The 26,629-nt window shown below is 39.4% G+C and overlaps 1 protein-coding gene across 1 annotated transcript in view; it reads right to left on the bottom strand.

Moving 5' to 3' along the window:
• The window catches only part of LOC126094446 (putative helicase MOV-10), a 474,995-nt gene that overhangs the window by 209,357 nt on the left and 239,009 nt on the right, over window positions 1-26,629 (bottom strand). Inside the window, exons 9-11 of the mRNA XM_049908818.1 lie at window positions 10,407-10,549; window positions 8,209-8,373; window positions 4,208-4,358 (exon numbers count right to left, since the gene is read on the bottom strand). Coding sequence (XP_049764775.1) covers window positions 4,208-4,358; window positions 8,209-8,373; window positions 10,407-10,549 — 459 coding nt within the window. The remainder of the gene's footprint in view (window positions 1-4,207; window positions 4,359-8,208; window positions 8,374-10,406; window positions 10,550-26,629) is intronic.

The raw sequence follows: 26,629 nt of genomic DNA, 5'->3' as shown, positions 1-26,629 counted from the left end.
CTTCCAAGAGATTTCCTTCTAGTGTGTGTATAAAATATGATGACATGGAAATAGGTGAAGTCGAGAGTGTAAAATTCTTGGGATTACAACTTGATAATAAATTCACTTGGGAGCAACGTAATAACGAACTGCTAATGTGCTTAAACAAGTCTGTGTTTGCAATGTGAATGATGGCAGACATAAGAGATATAAATATAAAAAAATGCTTATTTGCTTATTTTCACTCCATTATGTCATATGGTATCATATTTTGGAGTAACTCCACAAAACGAGAAAAAATTTTTAGTTGGGTTGTTTGGTGAAAGAGACCAAACATCAAGGTCATCAGTCTCATTGGATTGGGGAAGAAGGGGGAAGGAAGTTGGCCGTGCCCTTTCAGAGGAACCATCCCAGCATTTGCCTGGAGCGATTTAGGGAAATCACGGAAAGAATGAGATTTTCACTCTGTACTGGAGTGTGCGCTGATATGAAACTTCCTGGCAGATTAAAACTGTGTGCCCGACCGAGACTCGAACTCAGGACCTTTGCCTTTCGCGGGCAAGTGCTCTACCATCTGAGCTACCAAAGCACGACTCACGCCCAGTACTCACAGCTTTACTTCTGCCAGTATCTCGTCTCCTACCTTCCAAACTTTACAGGAGCTCTCCTGTGAACCTTGCAGAACTAGCACTCCTGAAAGAAAGGATGCTGCGGAGACATGGCTTAGCCACAGCCTGGGGGATGTTTCCAGAATGAGATTTTCACTCTGCAGTAGACTGTGCGCTGATATGAAACTTCCTGGCAGATTAAAACTGTGTGCCCGACCGAGACTCGAACTCGGGACCTTTGCCTTTCGCGGGCACGTGCTCTACCATCTGAGCTACAGAAGCACGACTCACGCCCGGTACTCACAGCTTTACTTCTGCCAGTATCTCGTCTCTTACCTTCCAAACTTGACAGAAGTTCTCCTGTGAATCTTGCAGAATTAGCACTCCTGAAAGAAAGGATACTGCGGAGACATGGCTTAGCCACAGCCTGGGGGATGTTTCCAGAATGAGCTCAGATGGTAGAGCACTTGCCCGTGAAAGGCAAAGGTCCCAAGTTCGAGTCTCGGTCGGACACACAGCTTTAATCTGCCAGGAAGTTTCATATCAGTGCACACTCCACTGCAGAGTGAAAATCTCATTCTGGAAACATCCCCCAGGCTGTGGCTAAGCCATGTCTCTGCAGTATCCTTTCTTTCAGGAGTGCTAGTTCTGCAAGGTTCGTGGGAGAGCTTCTGTCAAGTTTGGAAGGTAGGAGACGAGATACTGGCAGAAGTAAAGCTGTGAGTACCGGGTGTGAGTCATGCTTCAGTAGCTCAGATGGTAGAGCACTTGCCCGCGAAAGGCAAAGGTCCCGAGTTCAAGTCTCGGTCGGGCACACAGCTTTAATCTGCCAGGAAGTTTCATATCAGCGCACACTCCGCTGCAGAGTGAAAATCTCATTCTGGAAACATCCCCCAGGCTGTGGCTAAGCCATGTCTCTGCAGTATCCTTTCTTTCAGGAGTGCTAGTTCTGCAAGGTTCGTGGGAGAGCTTCTGTCAAGTTTGGAAGGTAGGAGACGAGATACTGGCAGAAGTAAAGCTGTGAGTACCGGGTGTGAGTCATGCTTCAGTAGCTCAGATGGTAGAGCACTTGCCCGCGAAAGACAAAGGTCCCGAGATCAAGTCTCGGTCAGGCACACAGCTTTAATCTGCCAGGAGGTTTCATATCAGCGCACACTCCGCTGCAGAGTGAAAATCTCATTCTGGAAACATCCCCCAGGCTGTGGCTAAGCCATGTCTCTGCAGTATCCTTTCTTTCAGAAGTGCTAGTTCTGCAAGGTTCGCAGGAGAGCTTCTGTAAAGTTTGGAAGGTAGGAGATGAGATACTGGCAGAAGTAAAGCTGTGAGTACTGGGCGTGAGTCGTGTTTTGGTAGCTCAAATGGTAGAGCACTTGCCCGCGAAAGGCAAAGGTCCCGTGTTCGAGTCTTGGTCGGGCACACAGTTTTAATCTGCCAGGAAGATTCATATCAGCGCACACTCCACTGCAGAGTGAAAATCTCATTCTGGAAACATCCCCCAGGCTGTGGCTAAGCCATATCTCCGCAGTATCCTTTCTTTCAGGAGTGCTAGTTCTGCAAGGTTCGCAGGAGAGCTGCTGTAAAGTTAGGAAGGTAGGAGACGAGATACTGGCAGAAGTAAAGCTGTGAGTACCGGATGTGAGTCGTGCTTTGTAAGCTCAGATGGTAGAGCACTTGCCCGCGAAAGGTAAAGGTCCCTAGTTCGAGTCTTGGTTGGGCACACAGTTTTAATCTGCCAGGAAGTTTCTTATCAGCGCACACTCCGCTGCAGAGTGAAAATCTCATTCTGGAAACATCCCCCAGGCTGTGGCTAAGCCATGTCTCCGCAGTATCCTTTCTTTCAGGAGTGCTAATTCTGCAAGGTTCACAGGAGAGTTTCTGTCAAGTTTGGAAGGTAAGAGACGAGATACTGGCAGAAGTAAAGCTGTGAGTACCAGGCGTGAGTCGTGCTTTGGTAGCTCAGATGGTAGTGCACTTGCCCGCGAAAGGCAAAGGTCCCGAGTTCGAGTCTCGGTTGGGCACAGTTTTAATCTGCCAGGAAGTTTCATATCAGCGCACACTCTGCTGCAGAGTGAAAATCTCATATTGGAAATGTCCCCCAGGCTGTGGCTAAGCCATGTCTCTGCAGTATGCTTTCTTTCAGGAGTGCTAGTTCTGCCTGGTTCGCAGGAGAGCTTCTGTAAAGTTTGGAAGGTAGGAGATGAGATACTGGCAGAAGTAAAGCTGTGAGTACCGGGCGTGAGTCGTGCTTTGGTAGCTCAGATGGTAGAGCACTTACCCGTGAAAGGCAAATGTCCTGAGTTCGAGTCTCGGTTGGGCACACAGTTTTAATCTGCCAGTAAGTTTCAAATTACGGAAAACCTAAATCAGGATGGCCGGACGCGGGATTGAACCGTCGTCCTCCTTAATGCGAGTCCAGTGAAAAATTTTTAGTGTACAGAAGTGTATAATAAGAGTAATGTGTAGCAAAAATCCAAGAACATCGTGTCGAAACCTATTCAAAGAATTGGGCATTTGAACCACAGCTTCTCAGTATATTTATTCCTTAATGAAGTTTGTTGTAAATAATACATCTCTTTTTCCAACTAACTGCTTAGTACACAGTATCAATACTAGGAATAAGAACAGTATACATAAAGATTTATAATCCCTTACTCTTGTCCAGAGAGGAGTCCAGTACTCAGCAACGCATATTTTCAATAAGTTACCAGCAACCATCAAGAGTTTAGTTTCAGACAAGGGACAATTTAAACATAATTTAAAAGAATTTTTGGTGGCTAACTCCTTCTAGTCCATCCAAGAATTTCTCAATAAGTCCAGTAGACCTTTTAATGAAAATTTATTATACTTTAAATTTTGACAATACTTGGTTGTAACAGCCAAGTAACTACCTACTGTGTGAATGATGGATGTATGGAAAGCAGATGTAAGTCTTAAGTCTGTAAAAAGTGGAAGTTTAATTTTAAATCTTGTACATAATTTGACTGTTCTTAACTGAGGATCATTGAAATGAATAATTTACTTTAATTTTTGACAATACTTGGTTGTTATAGCCAAGTAACTAGCTACTGCGTGAATGATGGATTTAAAGAACGTAGATGTAAGTATTAAACCTGTAAATATTAGAAGTTTAATTTTAATTCATGTACATAATTTTACTGTTTATTGACTGAGGATCATTAAAATTAATGAAACTCAAGTTTTCCTGATTACATTTATCTAATGTGTTTATCTGACGTGTTCCACACCCAGGAGGATCCTCTCTTTTGTGGGTCTATGGAATGAATAATTAATCTAATCTAATCGAACCTAATCTGCTGCCAAGTTACATGTGGCTGCATTTTCCTTACGATTCCTCAGCCATGTATTCTACTTGTTTACCTCTACCTTCCCTCATCATTTAGAATTTTTTCTATCAGTCAGACGTGACTTCTCCATCAATTCTTGTCATGTTACAAGCTCTAGCCTTTATATCACATAACCGTATATCATTATCAGTCCTCCGTCAGTATTAAATATTGTCACACCATAATGTTTCATGTGTTGAAGGTGGTTACAAGTATTAGTTGGGGGGGGGGGAGGGGGGGGGGCGGGAAGAAAGAAACTAATACATCATCACTAACCTGTAATATGGCCTCTACTATTGTGACTGTCTTGCCTGTACCTGGTGGGCCAAATACTACATATGGAGATGGGAAGAAAGAACCAGACACTATGTGGCTTACTGCTGTTTTCTGTTCTTCATTTGTTTCAATCAAACGATTGAACCAAGACCTGAAAAAAAAAAAATAATAAATAAAATAATAATAAAAAAAATTCTTTAACATATCACAGTTGGAAGTATTAACACAATCTGCTCCATCCTAGTGTGTTCCCACTGGAAGAGGGTCAACCTTTTTGGTCAATTCTTGCTATTTGTAAAACAGGATAGACTGTGGAAACAGAATAAAGGAATTAAACCAAATAACATTACAGACTGCACAAGAACAGCTGCATATTAAAAATTTACTTAAACATGAAAAGGGCCTATGGTACGATGTAATTCATTTCGTCATGTAATACTGGCTGATGAAGTAGAAGTGTTGTGATGACATATTTTGCTCTTGTGCTGGCAGCGGAACTTAATGCTCAACACTGTTACTGTTATATAACATTTAAGGCAGAAATATTCTGAGACATTATTATTATTATTATTATATATTTCAGCTTCAGGTCACACAAGTTGTATCATTAGCTGTTCTGACTAATTACCAAGTCTTCATCAGATCTGTCTAGCAGCGAAGTATTAGGAAACTAAATTAGATATGAAATAAGCTTCTTTGCACAACTATATGCACTTGAAGAAGTTACATAGCAATTCTTCAACTGAATAGCCCAGGAGAGGCATTTGCAATATAAACATATCTGCACTATCGGTACTGGAAATTGAAAACTATGATTAACTATGTGGTACTATGAACTTTTTCAATTGCAAATATAAGATTACAGGTATTCACAATAAAAATATGATAGTTTCTGCTGATATTAAATATTCTGAATATTTTTACTCATAATTGTATTTGTGACTTAAAAGGTATCAAATGTGTGCTATTATGTAGTTAATTGTAGATTTCAGTTCCAACAATCAGAATGCAAATAAGTATACATTATGAGCACCTTTCTGGGTCTGTTCAGTCAAAGAATTAATATGTAATTTATTCAAGTGCATATAGTTATGTAAAAACGTTTATTTGATTTTTAATTTCTTTTCCTTGTACATTACCACCCCTCTTCTCATTCTTTTAAGCATTTCTTCTTATGGCAACTTAGCAAAATGGCAAAACAAGTAATATTATGTAAACTGAAGGCGGAGGGGGAAGAAAGAAAAAGAAAGAGAAGGGACCAATGATATCAGCTACATTGTGACTTTATGCCGAATCAGCGGCAATAAGTGAAAATATGTGCCAGAACGGGACTCCAATCCAGGATCTCCTGCTTACTAGGCAGTTGTTTTAACCACTGTGTCACTCGGTCACAGTGTTTATCATAGATGCATGGACTATCTTGGCACCAACCATCCACAGTTCCTATCCCATCCACAGTTCCTATCCAAGTACTCTATGTTCACTAATTTTAGATTCCTGCTAGAGATCAAACATAAATGTGCATCCACACATTCATTGCCTATTGAGGTGAATCCATTATATGAATGTGTAGTGTATGCTTTTTTGGACATATCTGAATAATAGTTTCATGTAAAACCAGTAAACATACCAACTGTGTGTCCTGCAGTTGAAATACACATTAAAAATATTTAGAAGACAGTCACATTTCCTTAAGCTAATTATGGCTGATCTGTGTACTTCTGAGATATGTTTTATGTATGACAGCAATATATGTGAACCAAGCTTGCTGTATCCTGAGCAGAAGTGGACCCCTAAAGAAAACAGAAAATCCTAGCCACAACAAAGTACTGGGACATAGTCATCCAGAAGTAGTGCAGCATCACTTATGGACAGTTAGGTTACATCACTTCCAAGAAACGTATGTCGATGAAACTCATACATCACTTTATATCAGGGGTCTCAACACTTTTAGTTTATCTTGGCCACACACAATATACTTAGGGTGACCAGATTTCAGAGAGAATAAACCAGGGCATTTGTGTTTATACTTTACACCCAACTTCATTACTACACTTACTGCTTACTTTTCTTGCTATTCATTGTGATATTTTGGAATCGAATATAGGCCTATGATGATGCAACTGCTGAAAAACCCATAGCAGGGAACACAGCCTGTTTGACCAGTTGGCCTACCTGTTTGGATACAAATAAATAACACGAGCGATATATTCTTTGCTGGGATGACAACGGCCTTATTTGTCCATAGGTCGAATAATACAGAATGTCTTTTAGACACATACTTGAGAGAGAATGATTAATCATCTTGTTGATTCATTACTAAGGCCTACGCACAATTACAGATTAAACATAGAGTAAACATGAACATCGAAATCGTTATAAAGTAAGTGTAAATAGCACAGAGTTTATAGACAAAACACAATGCTCCTGGCGGCCAGCATGGAACTAATGTGACAGCGTGAAATTGAACACTTTTGGCATGACACAAGCATGAAAACTCTCGCGCACTACACTTTACAGAACTGCTGGCCACTGTCGCTAGAGCAGCCACCTTGGCAGAAACAGAACGCATCCAGGGAGTGTGGTAGGAAGTGGACGTGTTGACCAGACCTTGTGGTGTGCTGGTCCCCTGGAGCTGACATCATGACCAGTCAGGTGCAGGAATTGCTGTTGCTGGACCACGTGCTGGTGCAGGAGTTGCCCTGGCTGGACCAAGTACTGCACAAGCCTGTGTATATCAAGTGTCAGTGGGGGATGGCTCATTGAAGACATCTGATGGCTTGATACTGTCTATTGTAATGTCAGTTTGCTTGCCTCTGACCAGAATTTCCAGGGTGTAATCTCCCCTCTTGACGACTTGATGCTGCCGATTGTACAGTGGCTGTAGGGCTGGTTTGATGCCATCAGTATGCAACATCATGTGTGTGCATGTACTGGGGCCTTTTGGACAAATGTGGCAACAATTTTATGCCTGGATGGCTGTGAAGGTCAGATCTTGACATGATCTATAAGGTGACTGACAAAGGTAGATGGGTCTGTATCAGGCTGCAGAGCCACATCTACAAATTCACCCGGCAGGCATAGCGAATTTCCGTACAACAGTTCTGCCGAGGGACTATCCAGATCAGGTTTGTACATATTCCATAAACCAAACAGAACCATTGGCAGAGATTCTGTCCACCCGGTGGTGTGACACATAAGAGCTACTTTTTGTGCTCAGTGAGAAGGCTCTATCATTCCATTGCTGGCTGGGTAGTAGCTGGTTGTTTTGTGATGACTCATGCCACAGAAAGCTGCCAGGTTGGCAAACAATTTCGATTTACACTGCTTGTCATGATATGTTGTAATGTGAAGAGACAGCCAAAAAGTGATACACTGTTTAGCACGAAAGCATGCGAGAAAGTTTCCGTGGAGGCACTTTCCACAGGTGCCACTTCTGGTCAATGCCTGAATCAGTCAATAACTGTTAGCAGGCATCATTTCTAATTTGAAGGCAGTAGTGGCCCCACATTTTCCGTGTGCACACGAGTGAAACGTGTGGTAGTGTTGGGGAAGTTGCTGATCGGCGCATGTAGATATCGGCTAACCTTATAATGCTAACATTGTAAGCAACATGATGTCCACTTATGACAATCTTCTTCATTCCTGGCCACATGAAATGATATGTGGTGTGGTGTAATACAGATTGCGTGCTGGCATGACACAGGTTGCATGAAGATTCAAAAGCATTCTTCTGAAATCTTGATGGTAAAAGCAGATGTGGTTTTGCTGTTGATTGCCATGCAGTCATAATTACGTTGGAAACCTTTCCACAGTAATCAACTCAGTACAAATGACAGCTCTTTTATACCTTGTGTACATGATACTACTGCCATTTGCTTATGTGCATAATAGCTATCCCATGACTTTTGTCACTCCAGCATAGTGTTACTGTTTGAAGCAGAGGCTGTTTTAGTTAATACTAACACTCTATGATTAACAATCTCTCAGTACAAGCTTACCGGATTCCTGCATCTGATGAATAGCTGTATTCATTTGGAAACATGAGCCAGGTCATTTCATGATTTTCCAACAACATCAGTGCACGGTGTTCCAATCGCAGAGGATACCGATTAACGCTAAATGAAATACTCAGCTTCAGGTTTCCTACAAATTTTTTCAAAAACCTGAAAAACATAGAATTTTCTTCATACAAATAAAATGCAGAGATAGTGCATACTAGCTGTATGCCTCTAAATAACTATAACTACGAATATCACTTTGAAAACAATACATTTTACTGCGGCACCAAAATCCTCAAACTGCAATGTTAGTAACAGTGCATACAACACATGCTCATTCTGACAAGAGAGAAAGAAAGAGAATGGGAGAGAGAAAGAGAGCGGGAATCAGTACGTGTTAGTTATGTGGCCTTCAGTCTCAAGACTGGTTAGACACAGCGCTGCACAGAAGCATATCCTGTGCAGGATTCATCTCTGCATAACTACTGCAACCTCCACCCTCTTGAACCTGCTCACTATAGTTAAGCCTTGGCTTATCTCTACAATTTTTACCTCTCCTATTCCCCCCCCCCCCCCCCTTCCAGGCTCCACCACTTCTCCTCATAATCAAACTGACTATTCCTCAATGCCTCTGGATACGTCCCATCAACCAAAACCTTCTTTTTATCAAATTGTTTCATGTTACCACTTATACAGAAACCAGATGGTAGAATAAGAGTTGTGGGGCATGAATAGGAAGAAGTCTTTGAGAAGGGAGTGATACAAGGTTATGTTAGTCAATCTGTACATTAAGCAAGCAGTAATGAAAACCAAAGAAAAACTTGGATGAAGAAATTATGGTTCAGGGTGTAGAAATAAAAACTTTGAGGTTTGTTGATGATATTGTAATGCTGTCAGAGAATACATTGAAGAGAAATAGGTGCTGTATCACTGTAAGAGGTACAGAGGGAGTAAGTGTGCTGGTTTACTACTGTCAGTGCCATGTCATTCTAATGCAACTGTGCTTACCATGAAAAGGACTGCACCATAATCTAAGAGTGAAATTAACAATTAAAATACTTGTTTCAAACTTTGTGTCAGTGTATGCTACAGTATATTAATGTTAACATTGTAGAGTCTCAGAATGATCAAATGAATATCTTAGCCAAAACATACAATCTTAAGGAAAAAATAAACAGCACTGAATAAGAAGACTGCATAGCTAAAAATGGTTCAGAATATGCAAATGACTGTCATAATTAAAAATGGCTGTCACAATTGAAAGTTACAAGTCTCAACTTGATCAAAGCAATATTTTGGTCAAAATCAGAATTTTTACAAAAAAACTGAAGGTGCTAAATATTAGACTCAGAAAGATGAAAATTCATATGCAGCCTCAGTTTCATATAAAAATATTAAATAGGGGGCACCAATAAGCTACCACCAGTAATTTTCAACTATCAACAAATCTGGAACGAAAAGTCCTTATTCATGGTAGATTAAGTATCATTTGTATCTGTAATAGAACATTCTAATTACAGCACTCAATTATGTTCCTGCGATAATACAACTGTACAAAATTTCAAGACTGTATTGCAAATAGCTATGATTACAAGGAATCTTAAAAGAGGCAATTCAGAGGTCATGTTCTACTGTTGATTCTGTTCTAAGAATTGTAGCTGGCAAAGTTTAAATGCATGGGAGCTAAAACATTTTTCAGTAACTACAGCAAACTTAACTCTATTTATATACAAGTTAAAAATATTGTACAACATTAAAAAACAGAGATATTAAGCAATATGTGTCTGAGATAGGGGCCATTTACATGCTGCTGTCTGGGCCTAGGGAGATTGTAACAGATCTCACAACTGTGCCAGACACTTGTGTTGTATAGGTATTGCCAACCGCAGTGCCGTCTTCTGCCTGTTTACATATATCTGTATTTGAATATGCATGCCTATGCCAGTTTCTTTGGCACTTCAGTGTATAAATTTGCATTATCCAAAAATAATTACTATACTTATCAATGCAAGTAGATTAGCAACTGTTATAATTTCTTGTTGTTATACTTTAGAGAAGCAGTTCTGCAGTTTCTGTTTCTACCAGTTAAAGTATAATTTGACTCATACCACATCACTGAATCTTGGTTAGATTTACAGAACAGTAATGAACAATCAGGTAACAACAGCCAAAGATTTAACAATGAAAACAGTACTTACTGTTCACGGAAACCTAAGTACACTTCCTGCTCTCTGACCTCATGCACTATTCCCTCATACTGAACGTAAGGCTCTCCATTTATCGTAACTAATATTCTGTCATTCTTCATCAATGATGGACGTCTTTCAAACAATCCTGGAACCTAAAAACAATAAAGAAGCATCTGACTTAAAATATTCTAGTTTATTATTGACTAATTCTGCTTATTAACATGTTTTGGGGTGCTTCCAGGCACTTATTTGTGATGGAAAGCAAAAAAAATCAGAGAGATTATAAAGATACAGAGGCAACACAGTAAAATGCCTCTCACAGCCTGATACATGACTCTAGCATAGATGGATATACTTTTTGTTCCATAGATTCATATTGAGAAGGCCCTGCAGGCTGCATAACATGTTATAAAAACAAAACTACAAATTACATGATAAAAAGACAAACACTCCAGTGAAAATATACTGAGAAATGATAAAAAAATTATTTTATTATTTCATTTTTAACCTATAGATAGGGTGTTTTTTGAGTAGCCATACAATAATGTTTCACTTGAAGAATAAGGAAAGATTTCTGTCAAATGACACATACAGTGCGTCCCATTTATCTTGACCACCTTAATAACTGTTTGTCCAGATGCAAATTACAAAATGTTTCAAGCAAACGTTCTTTAGCCAGCAGGGGGACATCAATCATCATGATTGCCTTCATTGCAGCTTTGTTTTTTACAAAGATATGAACAGCAGTATGACTTTTTTAAACAGCACCCTGTATTTCTAATTCAGTAATTCATTTCCTCTCCTAAAGACCTATCCAAAAATGTATCACAGGGTACCATTCACTGAAAGACAGCGTTATTAATTACATAACACAACATTGACTTTGAGCCTGGGATCACAAACTCGTCCACTTGCTGGAGATGTCAGGAAACAAATGAAAATCAAGTAAAAATGTAATACAAAATTGACTTTGACTCTCCTGTACCATTTCCCAGGAGTAGAACGTTCGAAGATGCTCAAAGTGGTGACCCTGGACACCGATACACTGGTGCACTCATTGAATGAAAGAATTATTTACTGCTTCCAGTGTTGCCTGCTGAAGAGAATTACAAGCAAGCATGATACGTTCCTACACGTCCTCTGGAGTTGTTGGAATATCATGATAGACAACGTCTTTAATGAATCCTCAAAGAAAAAAGTCCAGAGGATTTAAATCAGGAGACCTAGCAGGCCAAGTAACTGTTCCTCCTTGGCCAATCCATATGGCAGGATACCTTCACAGTTCAGAACATGACGTGTACGCAAGTCATTATGTGCTGGACATCCATCGTGTTGATACCACATAAGCATTCTGGTTCTACACAGCAGTTCATCCGGAAGGGGAGGAAGAATTTGTCTGAGGAAGTTGGCACACGTTTTGCTGTTTAGACTACCATTGATGAAATAAGGGTCAATAATTGTAGTACCAAGCATCCCACACCAAATGTTAACTCTTCATTGACACTGCTGTTCCACCTGTCTAAGCCATCGTCAGTTTCCCTGGACCAATAATTCATGTTCCTTGTATTTACCTGTCCTTTGTTTGAGAAGGAACATTCATTGGTAAATAGAACACTGGAGAAGAAGTTTGTGGAACTGGTGACATATAAGAATACGATGTACACTGGTTTTAGGAATGCAGATCTCGTGTTCAAGCTGTCGTGTGCTCACATGTGGATTCATAGCACCAGAAGCGAGAACAGTAACTTCGGCAGCTTCGTCTGTGCGGGTGCTATGAGGATTGTGTAGTTGTGGGTTGAAACTTCCTGTTTCCTGAAGCATCACAACAAGACAAGAAAACATCCATCGGGAAGGTAGGTTCTTGTCAGGATATTGCTCTCTGTACAGTTCCGCTGCCTGGTAGAATTTCACCTACCTTCAACAACAACAACAACAACAACAACAACAGTTTGTAGGAAGGACAGTCTTTACTGTATACCTAATCCACACGACAGTATATAAAAGGACTAAACTACTGTACTAAATGTACCCGTACATAAGAAAACAGTATTGCAATTACTGTTCTGCTAACTTACATTTCCCATAGATGAGTAGTATTTCTTCCTTCTCTTCATTGGCGTACATTCTACTCACGCAACTCTTCAACTGATGATGGTTGATGGAATGATGGGTGTGCAATCTACTTATGTTTACACTTGTCCTCTGTCAACGTCAGTATGTGGATGTGTTCCATTACCCCGAGTACCTGCACTAAGTACTGGGAGCATCAACATCAGTGTCACATTATGTAATATGTAATTAATAACGCGGTATTTCAGTGAATGGTACACTGTATACATTTTTGAGTAGGTATTTAGGAGATGAAATTAACTGCTGAGTAAAAAATACAGGGTTCCATTTTGAAAAGTACCATTGTTCATATCTTTATAAAAACCAAAGTTACAACGAAGGGTATCAATGCTGATTGGTGTCCCCCTGATGGCTAAAGAACATTTGCTTGAAACGTTTTGTAATTTGCATCTGAACAAACAGTTATTTAGGATGGTCAAGATAAATGGGGCACCCTGTATATTGATCTTGTAATGGGATAAACTGGATGGATCGGCTGAATATTACACCACCATATATATATATATATATATATATATATATATATATATATATATATATATATATATATATATATATATATATATATATATATATATATATATATATAATAGAGGGAAACATTCCACGTGGGAAAAATATATTTAAAAAGAAAGATGATGAGACTTACCCAACAAAAGCGCTGGCAGGTCGATAGACACACAAATAAACACAAACATACACACAAAACTCTAGCTTTCGCAACCAACGGTTGCCTCGTCAGGAAAGAGGGAAGGAGAAGGAAAGACAAAAATACCGCGTTATTAATTACATATTACATAATGTGACACTGATGTTGATGCTCCCAGTACTTAGTGCAGGTACATTTGTAAAGGCAGAGAGGACATCTCTGCCCAAACTCTTTGCCTTTACAAATGTCTGCTTGTGTCTGTGTATATGCGGATGGATATGTGTGTGTGTGCGAGTGTATACCTGTCCTTTTTTCCCCCTAAGGTAAGTCTTTCCGCTCCCGGGATTGGAATGACTCCTTACCCTCTCCCTTAAAACCCAAATCCTTTCGTCTTTCCCTCTCCTTCCCTCTTTCCTGACGAGGCAACCGTTGGTTGTGAAAGCTAGAATTTTGTGTGTATGTTTGTGTTTTTTTGTGTGTCTATCGACCTGCCAGCGCTTTTGTTTGGTAAGTCTCATCATCTTTCTTTTTAGATATATTTTTCCCACGTGGAATGTTTCCCTCTATTTTATATATATATATATATATACCTAAAAACAAAGATGATGTGACTTACCAAATGAAAGTGCTGGCAGGTCGACAGATAGACAAACGAACACAAACATACACACAAAATTCAAGCTTTCGCAACAAACTGTTGCCTCATCAGGAAAGAGGGAAGGAGAGGGAAAGACGAAAGGATGTGGGTTTTAAGGGAGAGGGAAAGGAGTCATTCCAGTCCCGGGAGTGGAAAGACTTACCTTAGGGGGAAAAAGGGACGGGTATACACTCGCACACACACACATATCCATCCACACATATACAGACACAAGCAGACATGCTGCGAAAGGTGGATATACACTGTACTAGTGCCGACATTGTGCATGCTCTGTTGCCTGTGTCTATGTGCCTGTGGTTCTGTCAGTGTGATCATGTGATGTATCTGACCCCAGGAATGTGTCAATAAAGTTTCCCCTTCCTGGGACAATGAATTCACGGTGTTCTTATTTCAATTTCCAGGAGTGTGTGTGTGTCTATATATATATATATATATATATATATATATATATATAAAATAGAGGGAAACATTCCACGTGGGAAAAATATATTTAAAAAGAAAGATGATGAGACTTACCCAACAAAAGCGCTGGCAGGTCGATAGACACACAAATAAACACAAACATACACACAAAACTCTAGCTTTCGCAACCAACGGTTGCCTCGTCAGGAAAGAGGGAAGGAGAAGGAAAGACAAAAATACCGCGTTATTAATTACATATTACATAATGTGACACTGATGTTGATGCTCCCAGTACTTAGTGCAGGTACATTTGTAAAGGCAGAGAGGACATCTCTGCCCAAACTCTTTGCCTTCACAAATGTCTGCTTGTGTCTGTGTATATGCGGATGGATATGTGTGTGTGTGCGAGTGTAAACTTGTCCTTTTTTCCCCCTAAGGTAAGTCTTTCCGCTCCCGGGATTGGAATGACTCCTTACCCTCTCCCTTAAAACCCAAATCCTTTCGTCTTTCCCTCTTCTTCCCTCTTTCCTGACGAGGCAACCGTTGGTTGCGAAAGCTAGAGTTTTGTGTGTATGTTTGTGTTTGTTTGTGTGTCTATCGACCTGCCAGCGCTTTTGTTGGGTAAGTCTCATCATCTTTCTTTTTAAATATATATATATATATATATATATATATATATATATATATATATATATATATATATATATATATATATATATATATATATATATATATATATATGAATATAATAGAGGGAAACATTCCACGTGGGAAAAATATATCTAAAAAGAACTCCTTCCCTCTTTCCTGATGAGGCAACAGTTTGTTGCGAAAGCTTGAATTTTGTGTGTATGTTTGTGTTCGTTTGTGTGTCTGTTGACCTGCCAGCACTTTCATTTGGTAAGTCACATCATCTTTGTTTTTATATATATATATATAGTTTAAGGACCATGCAAAGAAGTAGATTTGAAACTTCAGGAAATGTTGGCTACAAAATCTGAACTGAAATTAAGAAGAAAATCAACATTGTATGTTTCGCATTATTGGTTCTGACATAAAATACTATTTTTTTATGAAAATCACAAAATCCGAGATAATCATTATTACAGTAACAGAAACAGAAAAAAACTGGCTTTTTACTTATAAGCTTATGAAATGTATTGAAAACAGAGATCATATTTCACAAAAATGTGTTCTCTTCATAAAAAAGAAGCTTAATGGATGTGTCAAGCAATATGTCTGAAGTTGTTGAGAATTTTATCCACAAAAGCCAATTTTTAATTATGAACAAAATCAGTATTTTATTATTTGCATTATTAGATCAGATATAAAGATTATTCTGCTCAGTAAATCACAAAATTCACAGTTACATCTGCTATGTATCAATTCTGCAGTTTATTTCATGTAAAACTAATGCAGCAAGAACTTTTGTAATTAACATTTTAATTGTAAGTAATGTACTGGCATTTTCAATAATTGCTGTTTTGTTTACTTCACTGTTAAAACAATTATTTGGCAACTACCAATAGTCCACAAAGCTACTACAATGATGAACACTAAGATCCTCGGACTTTAGTCCATGCTATGCTGTTGTAATGAACAGTATGCTTGTGCTCCCATGTACACAATTTATTCAACAATGTTCTACATCTACATCCGTACTCCGCAAGCCACCTGATGGTGTGTGGTGGAGGGTACCATGAGTACCTCTATCGGTTCTCACTTCTATTCCAGTCTCATATTGTTCGTGGAAAGAAGGATTGTTGGTATGCTTCTGAGTGGGCTCTAATCTCTCTGATTTTATCCTCATGGTCTCTTCGCGAGATATACGTAGGAGGAAGCAATATACTGCTTGAATCTTCGGTGAAGGTATGTTCTTGAAACTTTAACAAAAGCCCGTACCGAGCTACTGAGCATCTCTCCTGCAGAGTCTTCCGCTGGAGTTTATCTATCATCTCCGTAACGCTTTCGCAATTACTAAATGATCCTGTAACAAAGCGCTCTGCTCTCCGTTCGGTCTGCTCTATCTCTTCTATCAACCCTATCTGGTACGGATCCCACACTGTTGAGCAGTATTCAAGCCATGGGCGAACAAGCGCACTTAACCTACTTCCTTTGTTTTTGGATTGCATTTCCTTAGGATTCTTCCAATGAATCTCAGTCTGGCATCTGCTTTACCGACAATCAACTTTATATGATCATTCCATTTTAAATCACTCCTAATGCGTAATCCCAGATAATTTATGGAATTAACTGGTTCCAGTTGCTGACCTGCTATTTTGTAGCTAAATGATAAGGGAACGATCTTTCTATGTATTCATGTTGTTTCTTATAGATCAGTTACTTCTCTTACCTTTGTTGAGTATAAGGGATAAATGCCCACATTGGTGACCTGGTGATTTGCAATGACGGTGCTGGGTAATTTTTGCACTGATACCTTTGCTGCACTAGGACAATGCAACCTCCACCCAACTGATGTGTGCCAAAATTCATGCACCATGCCTACAGCTTCTGTTCTAGACAGTGCAATACTTCTCAACTGACTCTTCAACATCAATAGAAATCAGCTGTGCAAGTGAAGTGCTCCATTACTGTGGTTCAACTGATGATGCTAGTCCTGAACAACTGAAAGCAACAAACAATCTACTGTGGGAACTCATTCCCATGCCAGCCTTGCAGAAATACTACACAAGATGTGAACTGCAACAACCATCTGCACAGATTTGAGTTCATTCACCACGGACACCATGTCCTCAGCACCAGCCACTAATTTGTTCAATCCAGCCTACTGCTATCAGTTGCCTGGGCTTCGAACATGAACATGGAACATATCCAGTTTTGTACAGACCAACTTCAATCCTCGCGCATGATTGTGAGCAATTTATTTCTAACAAATAGTGTTGCAAATGAGCAATTACGTTCAGAACATTCCACTGAACACCAACAATGTATCCTCATTGTTGACGACAATGCTGGCAACCATGTGCTGCAGCAACAGGTTTGGCATCCATCCTTTCACGCATTAGTCAATCCCTACTGACTTCACCTGGTTGCTCTGACTTCACCAAGCCCACCTCGAGTGTCAACCTTCGCATATCAACATACCTCCGTCTCCCCACAACCCGCTCCAAGCCCATGCCTGTGAAGAACATTTGCACCCATGTCATGCCCAGACTTACACAGAACACCACCGATCCTGTTGTACTCTCACTTGTGCAGAACACTGCCAACCATGCTGCATCTCTTCGCAGCCACCACACGCAGCCTTCTAAGCCACATCTGGGCAGAACTGTTTCAATTGGCATCATAAAACACACATCATAACTGCTGCTTATCACAGTGACCTTCACCCATCCAAAACAAGTGAATGTTCACCAAGCGACCCAACCCCCTGTACTGCCACGTCCGTGCAGGAGCCATTCGCCGAAACTGTATGTGACTGTCGCTGAACATGTGACTACTTAATAGTGCTCACAATAAGTTCTTCCATTCAGGAAGACTATCCCAGTTGCCCTACAATCAGCACAGCTGTGAATATTCTCTCACTAAACTGATAATGACTGTTACCAGATTTCACATCTCTCATTGCACATGTGAACATGATCTTTTCATTGACCCAGTTTCTGACAAGTTTGCTGGGGTGCTTCCTTTCCCGCTCATCCCGCTTATGATGAACCATTTTCCAACAGACATCAGCTCTGACATCTACTCCCTACCACCTAGCCACTCATTGACAATGGACTAATGCATGGCATTGCAACTGTATGAAGCTGCCAGCTTGTCAGTCCCAGTTCACGGATCCATGATCCAGACTCTGCACCTGTTATCATCTTGCTGCCTCACATGTATATTCTCTCTTAAGAACATCATAGAACCAGTCCTAGTGATGGGAATTTCCACCTTTCCTCATTTGAATAACATGCCATGCTCCTGTATTTTGACATTGGTCACTGCATCCCAGGACCTTACGCTCTGGCACCTCCTCCTATACCTTGTATATTGACCATTCAAGACACACAACAGGAAGCCAGTGACACATCCATTGACATACTCAAGCAGTGTCTTCCTCAGCTGATGTGCGCATGGTGATTCACCACCATTACGCCAACTGCCGTGTGGCATTGGAAGCACTCTGCATAGAGAACACATTGCTCCTGCAATGTGATAATGACACACCCACTGCCCTACCCTACTATACGAGCAGATCATACACAAAACACATAGTCACAATGACAAGAATGGAAGCACATGTATGACCCTGGCCCCACTGACTGGTGTCACCCACCTGACGTCCAACCACCCCACTCCACCCAGCATCCTTACCATCACAGATCGCGGACATACAAGAAGACACACACAACAGTACACTGTGGTTTTCCACGTCACCTGACTACTCCAACACCAGCACCTTTGGTCATGCTCCTCCTCCTGCTGTACAGCACACTGTCACTATGTCTCTTCTGCATGACTCACTGGAACACAGCTCCATCACCATCCACTGCTGATCTTCACCCATCTACACTGACTACATTCACCTTGTTCCACATTCCATTACCACACACCCTACTGAGGTTGACAATGCTCTACAATGCTAAATTCAGGACACACCAGAGGAATCGAAAACAACATGATGCTTTTTCGACCACTTTTAGTTGCGCTATTCACCTCCAACTGCCACTGACAGCTTCGGCGTCTTTTCCCTGCAAGAGTCACCACAACAACGTCGGATTCTATAACTACTCTCCATCCACACAGACTTGAAACACGAACTGCAACAGATCAGTACTTACCACTGACGTTTCCCCTTGGCCACCAGTCCATCATGGACCATCACCACACAGGCCACACCTATCAAAATTGGCACTGCCTAATAAATTAGGAGCTCGCATTAATTGTACCACTCTCAACATACACCATCACTTTAATCAGTTCAGAGACCCTTTGGTACATGTGGCCTCCTCATGATAACATCCTTGCCATCGACAATCTGGTGGCAGCACTGATGTTTTCCATATCAGCCCAAGCTGTACTGCCTATTTAATGCTTCTACGACACACATTGCGACTTCAAGAACTGGCCCAGTCATGTCTCATAAAAGTGGCTTCCACAGCACAACTGGTCACTCACATCCATATATTATCACCTATGAGATACAGTCCAGCTGTGACCATTTCCTACCAAGCCACGGCACAAATAGTCAGGCACGTCTGTGTGATACTGATGAATCATCAGACCAGTCTCTCTCCCACCAGTGCTCCACACTACTGGAATAGGGGGCTCTGGGGCAACTATCAATAGTCCACCAAGCCTCCAAAATGATGAAAACTAGCTCTTCGGACATCAGTTTGTGCTACGCTGTTGTGATGTGTGCCTGTGCTCTTGTGTATACAGTTTATTCAGACAAAAATTTTCACATTGTTTCTTGTGGTTGGGTTACTTATCTTACCTCCAGCAAGTATAGGGAATACGAACCCACAGATACATAAACATGAGCTGCAGAGGTTAGCAGTAGTAGCTGTTGTAAGGTTAAAATTTATTGTGAGTGGAGGGGAAGAAATTCACAATAAATACCAAGAAGATGTAAAGAGGTGTTAATTTTTAGAGAACCTGAATCCCATAAATTATGATTACTCAGGCTGCAAAGACAGATTTACACTCTGGATTCTACTTGAAAGACTACCAAACATGAGCTGAGTATTCTAGTCTACTAAAATTACTCAAAATTACTCATGGTGACAAATACTTTTTTGAAAGTTTGTCACTGGTCATATTTAAAGTACAAATATTCATGCTTGATTAGTGGATGGTACATCCTTCAGGCAGGCACTTTCCCTGATGTGTTAAAAACATCAAAAGTTATTCCTGTATTTAAAAAAGGGGATAAAGACAATGTAAATAACTACAGACCCATCACAATTTCCTCCTGCATCTCTAAAGTACTGGAAAAAGTTATGTATGAGAAACTTATGAAATTTATAAATAAAAACAGCATCCTATGTAATGAACAACATGGATTCAGAAATAAGAGGTCAACGACAACTGCTGTCTATGAGTGCATCAATTCCATCCTAAACCTGTTGGACAAAAAACAGGAAACAATAGGAGTCTTTATTGACTTGTCAAAAGCTTTTGACATGGTGGACCATAAAATTCTGCTATCAAAGCTAGAAAGATATGGTATTCGAGGTCTGTCCAACAAGTGGATCAGTTCCTTCCTGACAAATCGTATGCAGGCAGTGTGCGTCAAGCACACAAATATTGAACTAAAAACTGTATCTAATCACTTATCTGACTATAAACAAATAAAATGTGGTGTACCCCAAGGATCCGTATTGGGACCCCTTCTGTTTCTTCTGTACATAAATGATCTAAGCTTAAATATTGATGCACACAAATCAATCATATTTGCAGATGACACCACGATTCTACTAAAAGGAGACGACGATGAACAGTTACAGCAGACAGTAAACACGGTCACGAAACAACTTAGCAGCTGGGCACAGAGTAATCAGCTTGTAATAAACAGTAAGAAAACCGTTGCTCTAAAATTCCACAATGTTCCTAACAAGGACATGTTTATCCCATCAGTCTCTATCAATGACGAACCAGTTGGTAACAGTACTGAAACCAAATTCTTAGGACTTTGGCTGCAGAGTAACATCAGATGGAATAAGCATATTGAATGTCTCAATGCAGAACTGAGCAAAACATGTTATCTTCTTTGTTCATTAAAATCATGTTGTAGTGAGAAAACAGTATTGAATGCATATCATGCGTACTTTCATTCTCGTCTTAGATATGGGGTCACCTTCTGGGGAAACTCTAAAATAGCTAATAGCACTTTTAAACTACAAAAAAGGGCCATTAGAATCTTGTTTGGGTGCAAGCCTAGAGACTCTTGTAAACCCCTGTTTAAGAAATCTGGTATTCCCCCATTACCGTGTGTATACATTATGGAAACCCTTTTGTTCTTTAAATTAAATGTAATAGGCAAGGACCAGAGGCTACAAAAAAACTGTGATATACATGAGCACTTTACCAGACAAAACAGGAACTTACATATGACTCAAATCAGCACAGCACTGTGCCAAAAAGGTACTTTTCACATGGGAGTTAAGCTTTATAACAAACTTCCTGAAAACATAAAAGCTATCACTGAGGTCAATACATTTGGAAAATCTCTAAAGTCATATTTACAGCATCACTGCTTTTATTCCATTGAAGAATATTTAAATTTATGAAATGTGTTATATAAATACTTGTGTGTAAAGTGTATTATTGTAAGCTTAAATATGTATGCCTTGAAATTACTTTCAGCCTGTATATTTATAACTTGACTTGTCCAATGTCTTATGCATAAGCTGCTATGTAGACAACAGGACCAATAAAATACAATCTACAATCTACAATCATAAGCTGTTATTAAACATTCCTAGATTTTCAGATGAGGGTTATGATTGGGAAGAAAAGTTTTATTTATGGCTCAATTAAATAACTACAATTTAAAAAATTGTAATGTAGGTGTTCACATCCATTTACTGAAACATTTTGCTGAATAACTAAAAAAAATGTAATGAAGGCGTTCACATACATTTACTGAAATATTCTGCTGAATAACTAAATAACTGTAATGAAGGTGTTCACATCCATTTACTGAAACATTTTGCTGAATAACTAATCCTATGTGGGATGAGTCTGATTTAATCTTCAAGGATAACAAGTTCAAAAATAAACAAATACTAAAAAATTAAAAATATCATAACTATGTCCATTCAAGTGCTCTGTCAGCTTAGTGTTGGGCAAACTTATATAAAATGCTGCTCAGGGGACAGACATTAGTTGATAAAGAAAATGTGTGGTTTTGCAAGTTGCTCTGCCTTTGATATTGTACAATTTACTAGTTGGAATTTGACATAGAAATCCATACTAGACTGTATGGTAATAACTGAAGAAATCAGAAGTTGCCTGATGGAAGTGAAAGTGATACCAAGCATTAATCTCGAAGGAGATCATAGACTACTGGTATGGCCTTTGGAGAAATACGGAAAAGTGGGAAAAAGACAGTAAAAAATCACTGAAAGATAGAGAAATCCAAGAGATATACAGGGAGAAGATTTAGACACAATTTTGTCAAGATGAGGGGAAGGATTTAGAGGAAGAAAGGAGGGGTTTGAAACAGTCTCTAGTCAATGCAATGAAAGAAACATGTGGAAGGACATCAACAAAAGTCAGATACAAAGAAACTCCATGGTGGAATGAGAGAACTGCAGGAGCAGCCAAGAAGAAGAATAAAGCACAGAGACAATGGTTCAAGAACAGAGTGGAACATAGTAGAGACAAATGGAAATGACTTAAGAGGAGCAGCAAGAAATGATAGCTCTGGCTAAGAAGGTGTCTTGGGGAAAATTCACAAAAGAAACAGAAGACAATTTTGAGGATAACAAAAAAAATTATACCACATATTAGGAAAAGCCAGTGTGGTAGAAAGAAGTTTTTAAAGTATGAAAAGAATAAATACTTCCAAAAACTATATGAAGGACAGGATGAAACAAAGATACATAATGAGACAGAGGGAGATGAAACAAGAAGAGACTGAAAGAGAAGATCTGCAAATCTTGGATGTAGAGAAACCTCCGATATAAATGAAATAATTGCAAAGCTCCTATGATATCACAGTGGAAATGATTAAAGCCACAGGACCTATCAGAATTCAGTGCCTGTGTAGAATAAAGAGGATAGTTTGGACATATGGAAAGATTCCTGTTGATGGGACAGAGGGGATTATTGTACCTATATTTAAGAAGGGTACCACAGAGCTCTATGAGAATTACAGAGGAACAGCACTGTTATGCTACTGCATGAAGATTTATGAAAAGATAATTTTACAAAAGAAACAGGAATAAGATAGGACCACAATTAAGAGAAGAGTAACAAGGATTTCAACCTGGAAGATAAACTACAGATGTCTTATTTACAACCAGACAGGCTGTAGAAAAGAATGGCAATTTGGAAAAAGACATAGTAGTCACATTTGTAGACATAAGAAAGGCTTTGTCAGTGATGGAATGGAAGAGATGTGGGAAGGTCTGAACATGCTGTAATTGTCAAAAGGAATGCAACTGAGAATTATAAACAAGTACAAAATTGCCTGAACTGTCTTGTAATAGATGGCAAAAGATCAGAATAGTTTATAACAGACACAGGGGTTCAGCCACGAAGTGTGCTCCTGGAGCACCAAGGGTCAACAGCAGATGATGTGAAAATCACAGCATACACAGATGATTTGGAGAGAAAATGGGCAGAAATTGGAAGAACGACTTAATACCTGGTAGAGGGTAATTGGAGAAACAGGCATGGAAATGAGCTTAACAAAAAGTGAAGTCATGAAAATCATCAGGAAGAATGAAAAAATATTAAAGAACTAGATTTTTCAAGTATCTAGGAAGCAAATTAACCACAAAAGGAACATCAAGGATAAAATTTCTGAGAAACTAACAAATTGTTTGAAATTTTATTGTGGTGTATCAGACATAATTAGAAATTAAAAAATAATTGCCAAAGCAAAAATCATTATGTACAAGTCATATTATCAGCCAATTTTGATCGCTAAATCAGAATGCTGGACTTGGAAAAAGAAATATCTGAGCAAAATACAAGCAACAGAGATGTGCTTTCTGTGAGAGATCCTGTGTGAGATGAGAAGGGAACAATATGAAAGACACTGCAGATCAACCCTCTAACGGAGACTGTGGAGAGTGCTACAGTTAAATTGTTTGGCTACATTAAAAGTTAAAAGAACATGGAAGGGGGGGGGGGGCAGCTGTCAAAGTGTAAGTGTCATTACTTGTCAATAGCTTTTATGTGGAATGAAGTTTGGATGTGGGCTTCAGTGAGGCAGAGATCAGTGTCAAGTACGATGACTCTGTATAGTGGAAAAAGACCAGGTGAATGAGTTGAGAAAAGAAGTTAAGTTGATGCAAAGGAGTTATTCTTCACCACGTCATGAAGCCAGGACACAAAAATGTCATCGAAAAGGCTGGGATTTTGGGTATTGAGGAATGCCTCTGCTGTGTGACCCTTAAGCTCCATGTACCCATGCATCCTGAGTACTCGCCACACCACCCAAATTATTTGGATCCTCCCAGTTGACACTTATTTCCATGAACTTTGGAGACAGAACCTTGCTCTTCCACACATCATTATAACTGGACAACCTCTTAGACTTAATTTTTGGAAAGCCCATGCCCCTCTTTTCTTACATTGTGCTTTTCATATATATTTATCTTACATGCTGTAACTCTTTTTTTCCTGTATTAATTCTTGATTGCACTACTCATTCCTCTTCCCCATAGTCTATATCTACTTCTCACTTTACTCTTTTCATTTCGAGACTGAAGCTGGTAGAAAACTAACCAATGTATTATCTCTGACATATTTTCTCAGATACCTCCATCTTCATCTTTGTTTACACTTGTCCTCACTACTGGTGAGTTCCTCTCATCTTGGGATCTGAGTGACCAACCATTCATTTTAACTTTCTACAACATATCCCCCTCTCATCCATGAGGAAGGAATTGTTACATAGTTAAAAAGATAATGTACGTATCACTTGTACATGTGTCCTTAGGTAGCACTATACATTTTGCCTTCTGAAGGTATATAAAGTGCAGGAATTCTATCTCATAATTTACTAGTTTCTTCAAGTCAATTTTCCTTTGATACTGTTTATCAGAATTACTTAGTTAGGTATCACATCATATATCATCAAACATCAACTTTGCCACATCTGTTGTAAATGAGATGAAGGAAAGAAGTATTAGGTCACTGAAATACAGCAACTCTTCTTCTTATGATATTATTTTTTAAAAAATATTAAAAATTCCATGCAATTTTTGGTTTGATCCTTCCCTCCCCCACAAGCATTTCCTAGAGGACTGAAGCATGTGGTAGTAATAATCATTTATCAAAGTGCTGATAAGTAGTGACACCCAATTAATCCTTTCGCTGGAAAAGATATGTGCCCTGAATTCTGTGCTGAGGGTAGCTTTTCTTATGGCTGTACTGGGTGCTAAATGTTGGTGGCTTGCGCTGAGAGATGACATTCCGACAGCTATGAAATTCTTATCATCTGATTTTTCAAAACCAATATGTGAAAAAATTAGGTTTTTGAACATCTTGCAGTCTGATATCTTTGTTCAATAAGGGAATGAATGGCTTTTCATTATCCATTATACTAACTGCACTGCATCAAATTAAGTAAAACATTGCTTGAAATTTTAAAGAGTTTTGCAGAAGTAAAAATACATTGCATAAACTTTGAGTATGGTTGATTTTTAGCTCATACATTGCAGTGAATGAAATGTAGGTTAAGATATTGACATTTTATTTAAAACTGGGAGCAGAACAATATCTCATTTCATTCTTGAGTTATTTGATTTTATATCCAATGGACAGTCACACACAACATGCCCAGTTCCATCTGTGCAGACTTGCTGGTTGCTAAGAAATACTTATCATGCTGTTTTAAGAAAATTGTGGTATTCAGTGAGAAAATTTGATTTTTGCACATCTTACAGACTGATATCTTTGTTCAATAAGGGACTGAATTTCTTTTCATTATATGCCATAGTTACTGCGCTGCTCGAAGTTAAGTAAAACATTGCAGGAAATTTTAAAGATTTTGCAGAGCTAAAAACACATAGTGTAAACTTCGCATATGGTTGATTTTAGCTCATACATTGCAGTGAATGAAATTTAGGTAAGATGACAAAATTTTATTTAAAATTGAGAGCTGAATGATACCTCATTACATTCTCGAGTTACTGGGTTATGTATCTGATGGACAGTCACACACAGTGCACCCATTTGTGTCCTTGCACATCGTAAATCATGTGGTCATAATAATCATCAAATGCAATAAATGACTGAAGATACTGAAGCAAGGTTATTTGCAAATGATAGTGAGATGTTGTGTGAACTGTTAGGTTGTGCCATGTCCCACACAGGCTTACCTTTGGAGTGCGGGCCACATAGATAGTGAAGCCATGATGGAGGGACCTGGTATCAAACGCCTAACATGAGCGGTGGGGAGGTCATGATGAGGTGGGTGCAAGCGTCAGTTTCGAGTTCAGTAGCCTGCTGGAAATGGGCTCCTGTGTTGTGGATCCTATGGTTCATTGCAGATTTGTCTCCTGAACACACTGGGCAAATTTTCGCGGAACACGTGGGGAAGGCAACTCAGTGGATCGATGTGGGCACATGCTGAGGGGGGCAAGCAGGAGGAAGATGTTTGCTTCACTACCTGAGCTTTAGATAACACCAGGAATTATTCTTCACCTCACAAGATCTTTCCAGTGAGCACGTTTGAGAACTCTCATATTTCTCAGGGCTAAC

The sequence above is a fragment of the Schistocerca cancellata genome, chromosome 8 (assembly GCF_023864275.1).
Source record: "Schistocerca cancellata isolate TAMUIC-IGC-003103 chromosome 8, iqSchCanc2.1, whole genome shotgun sequence".
In the NCBI taxonomy this organism is placed as follows: domain Eukaryota; kingdom Metazoa; phylum Arthropoda; class Insecta; order Orthoptera; family Acrididae; genus Schistocerca; species Schistocerca cancellata.
The sequence above is the reverse complement of the archived record's forward strand: the minus strand, read 5'-3'. Positions and strand labels throughout refer to the sequence as shown.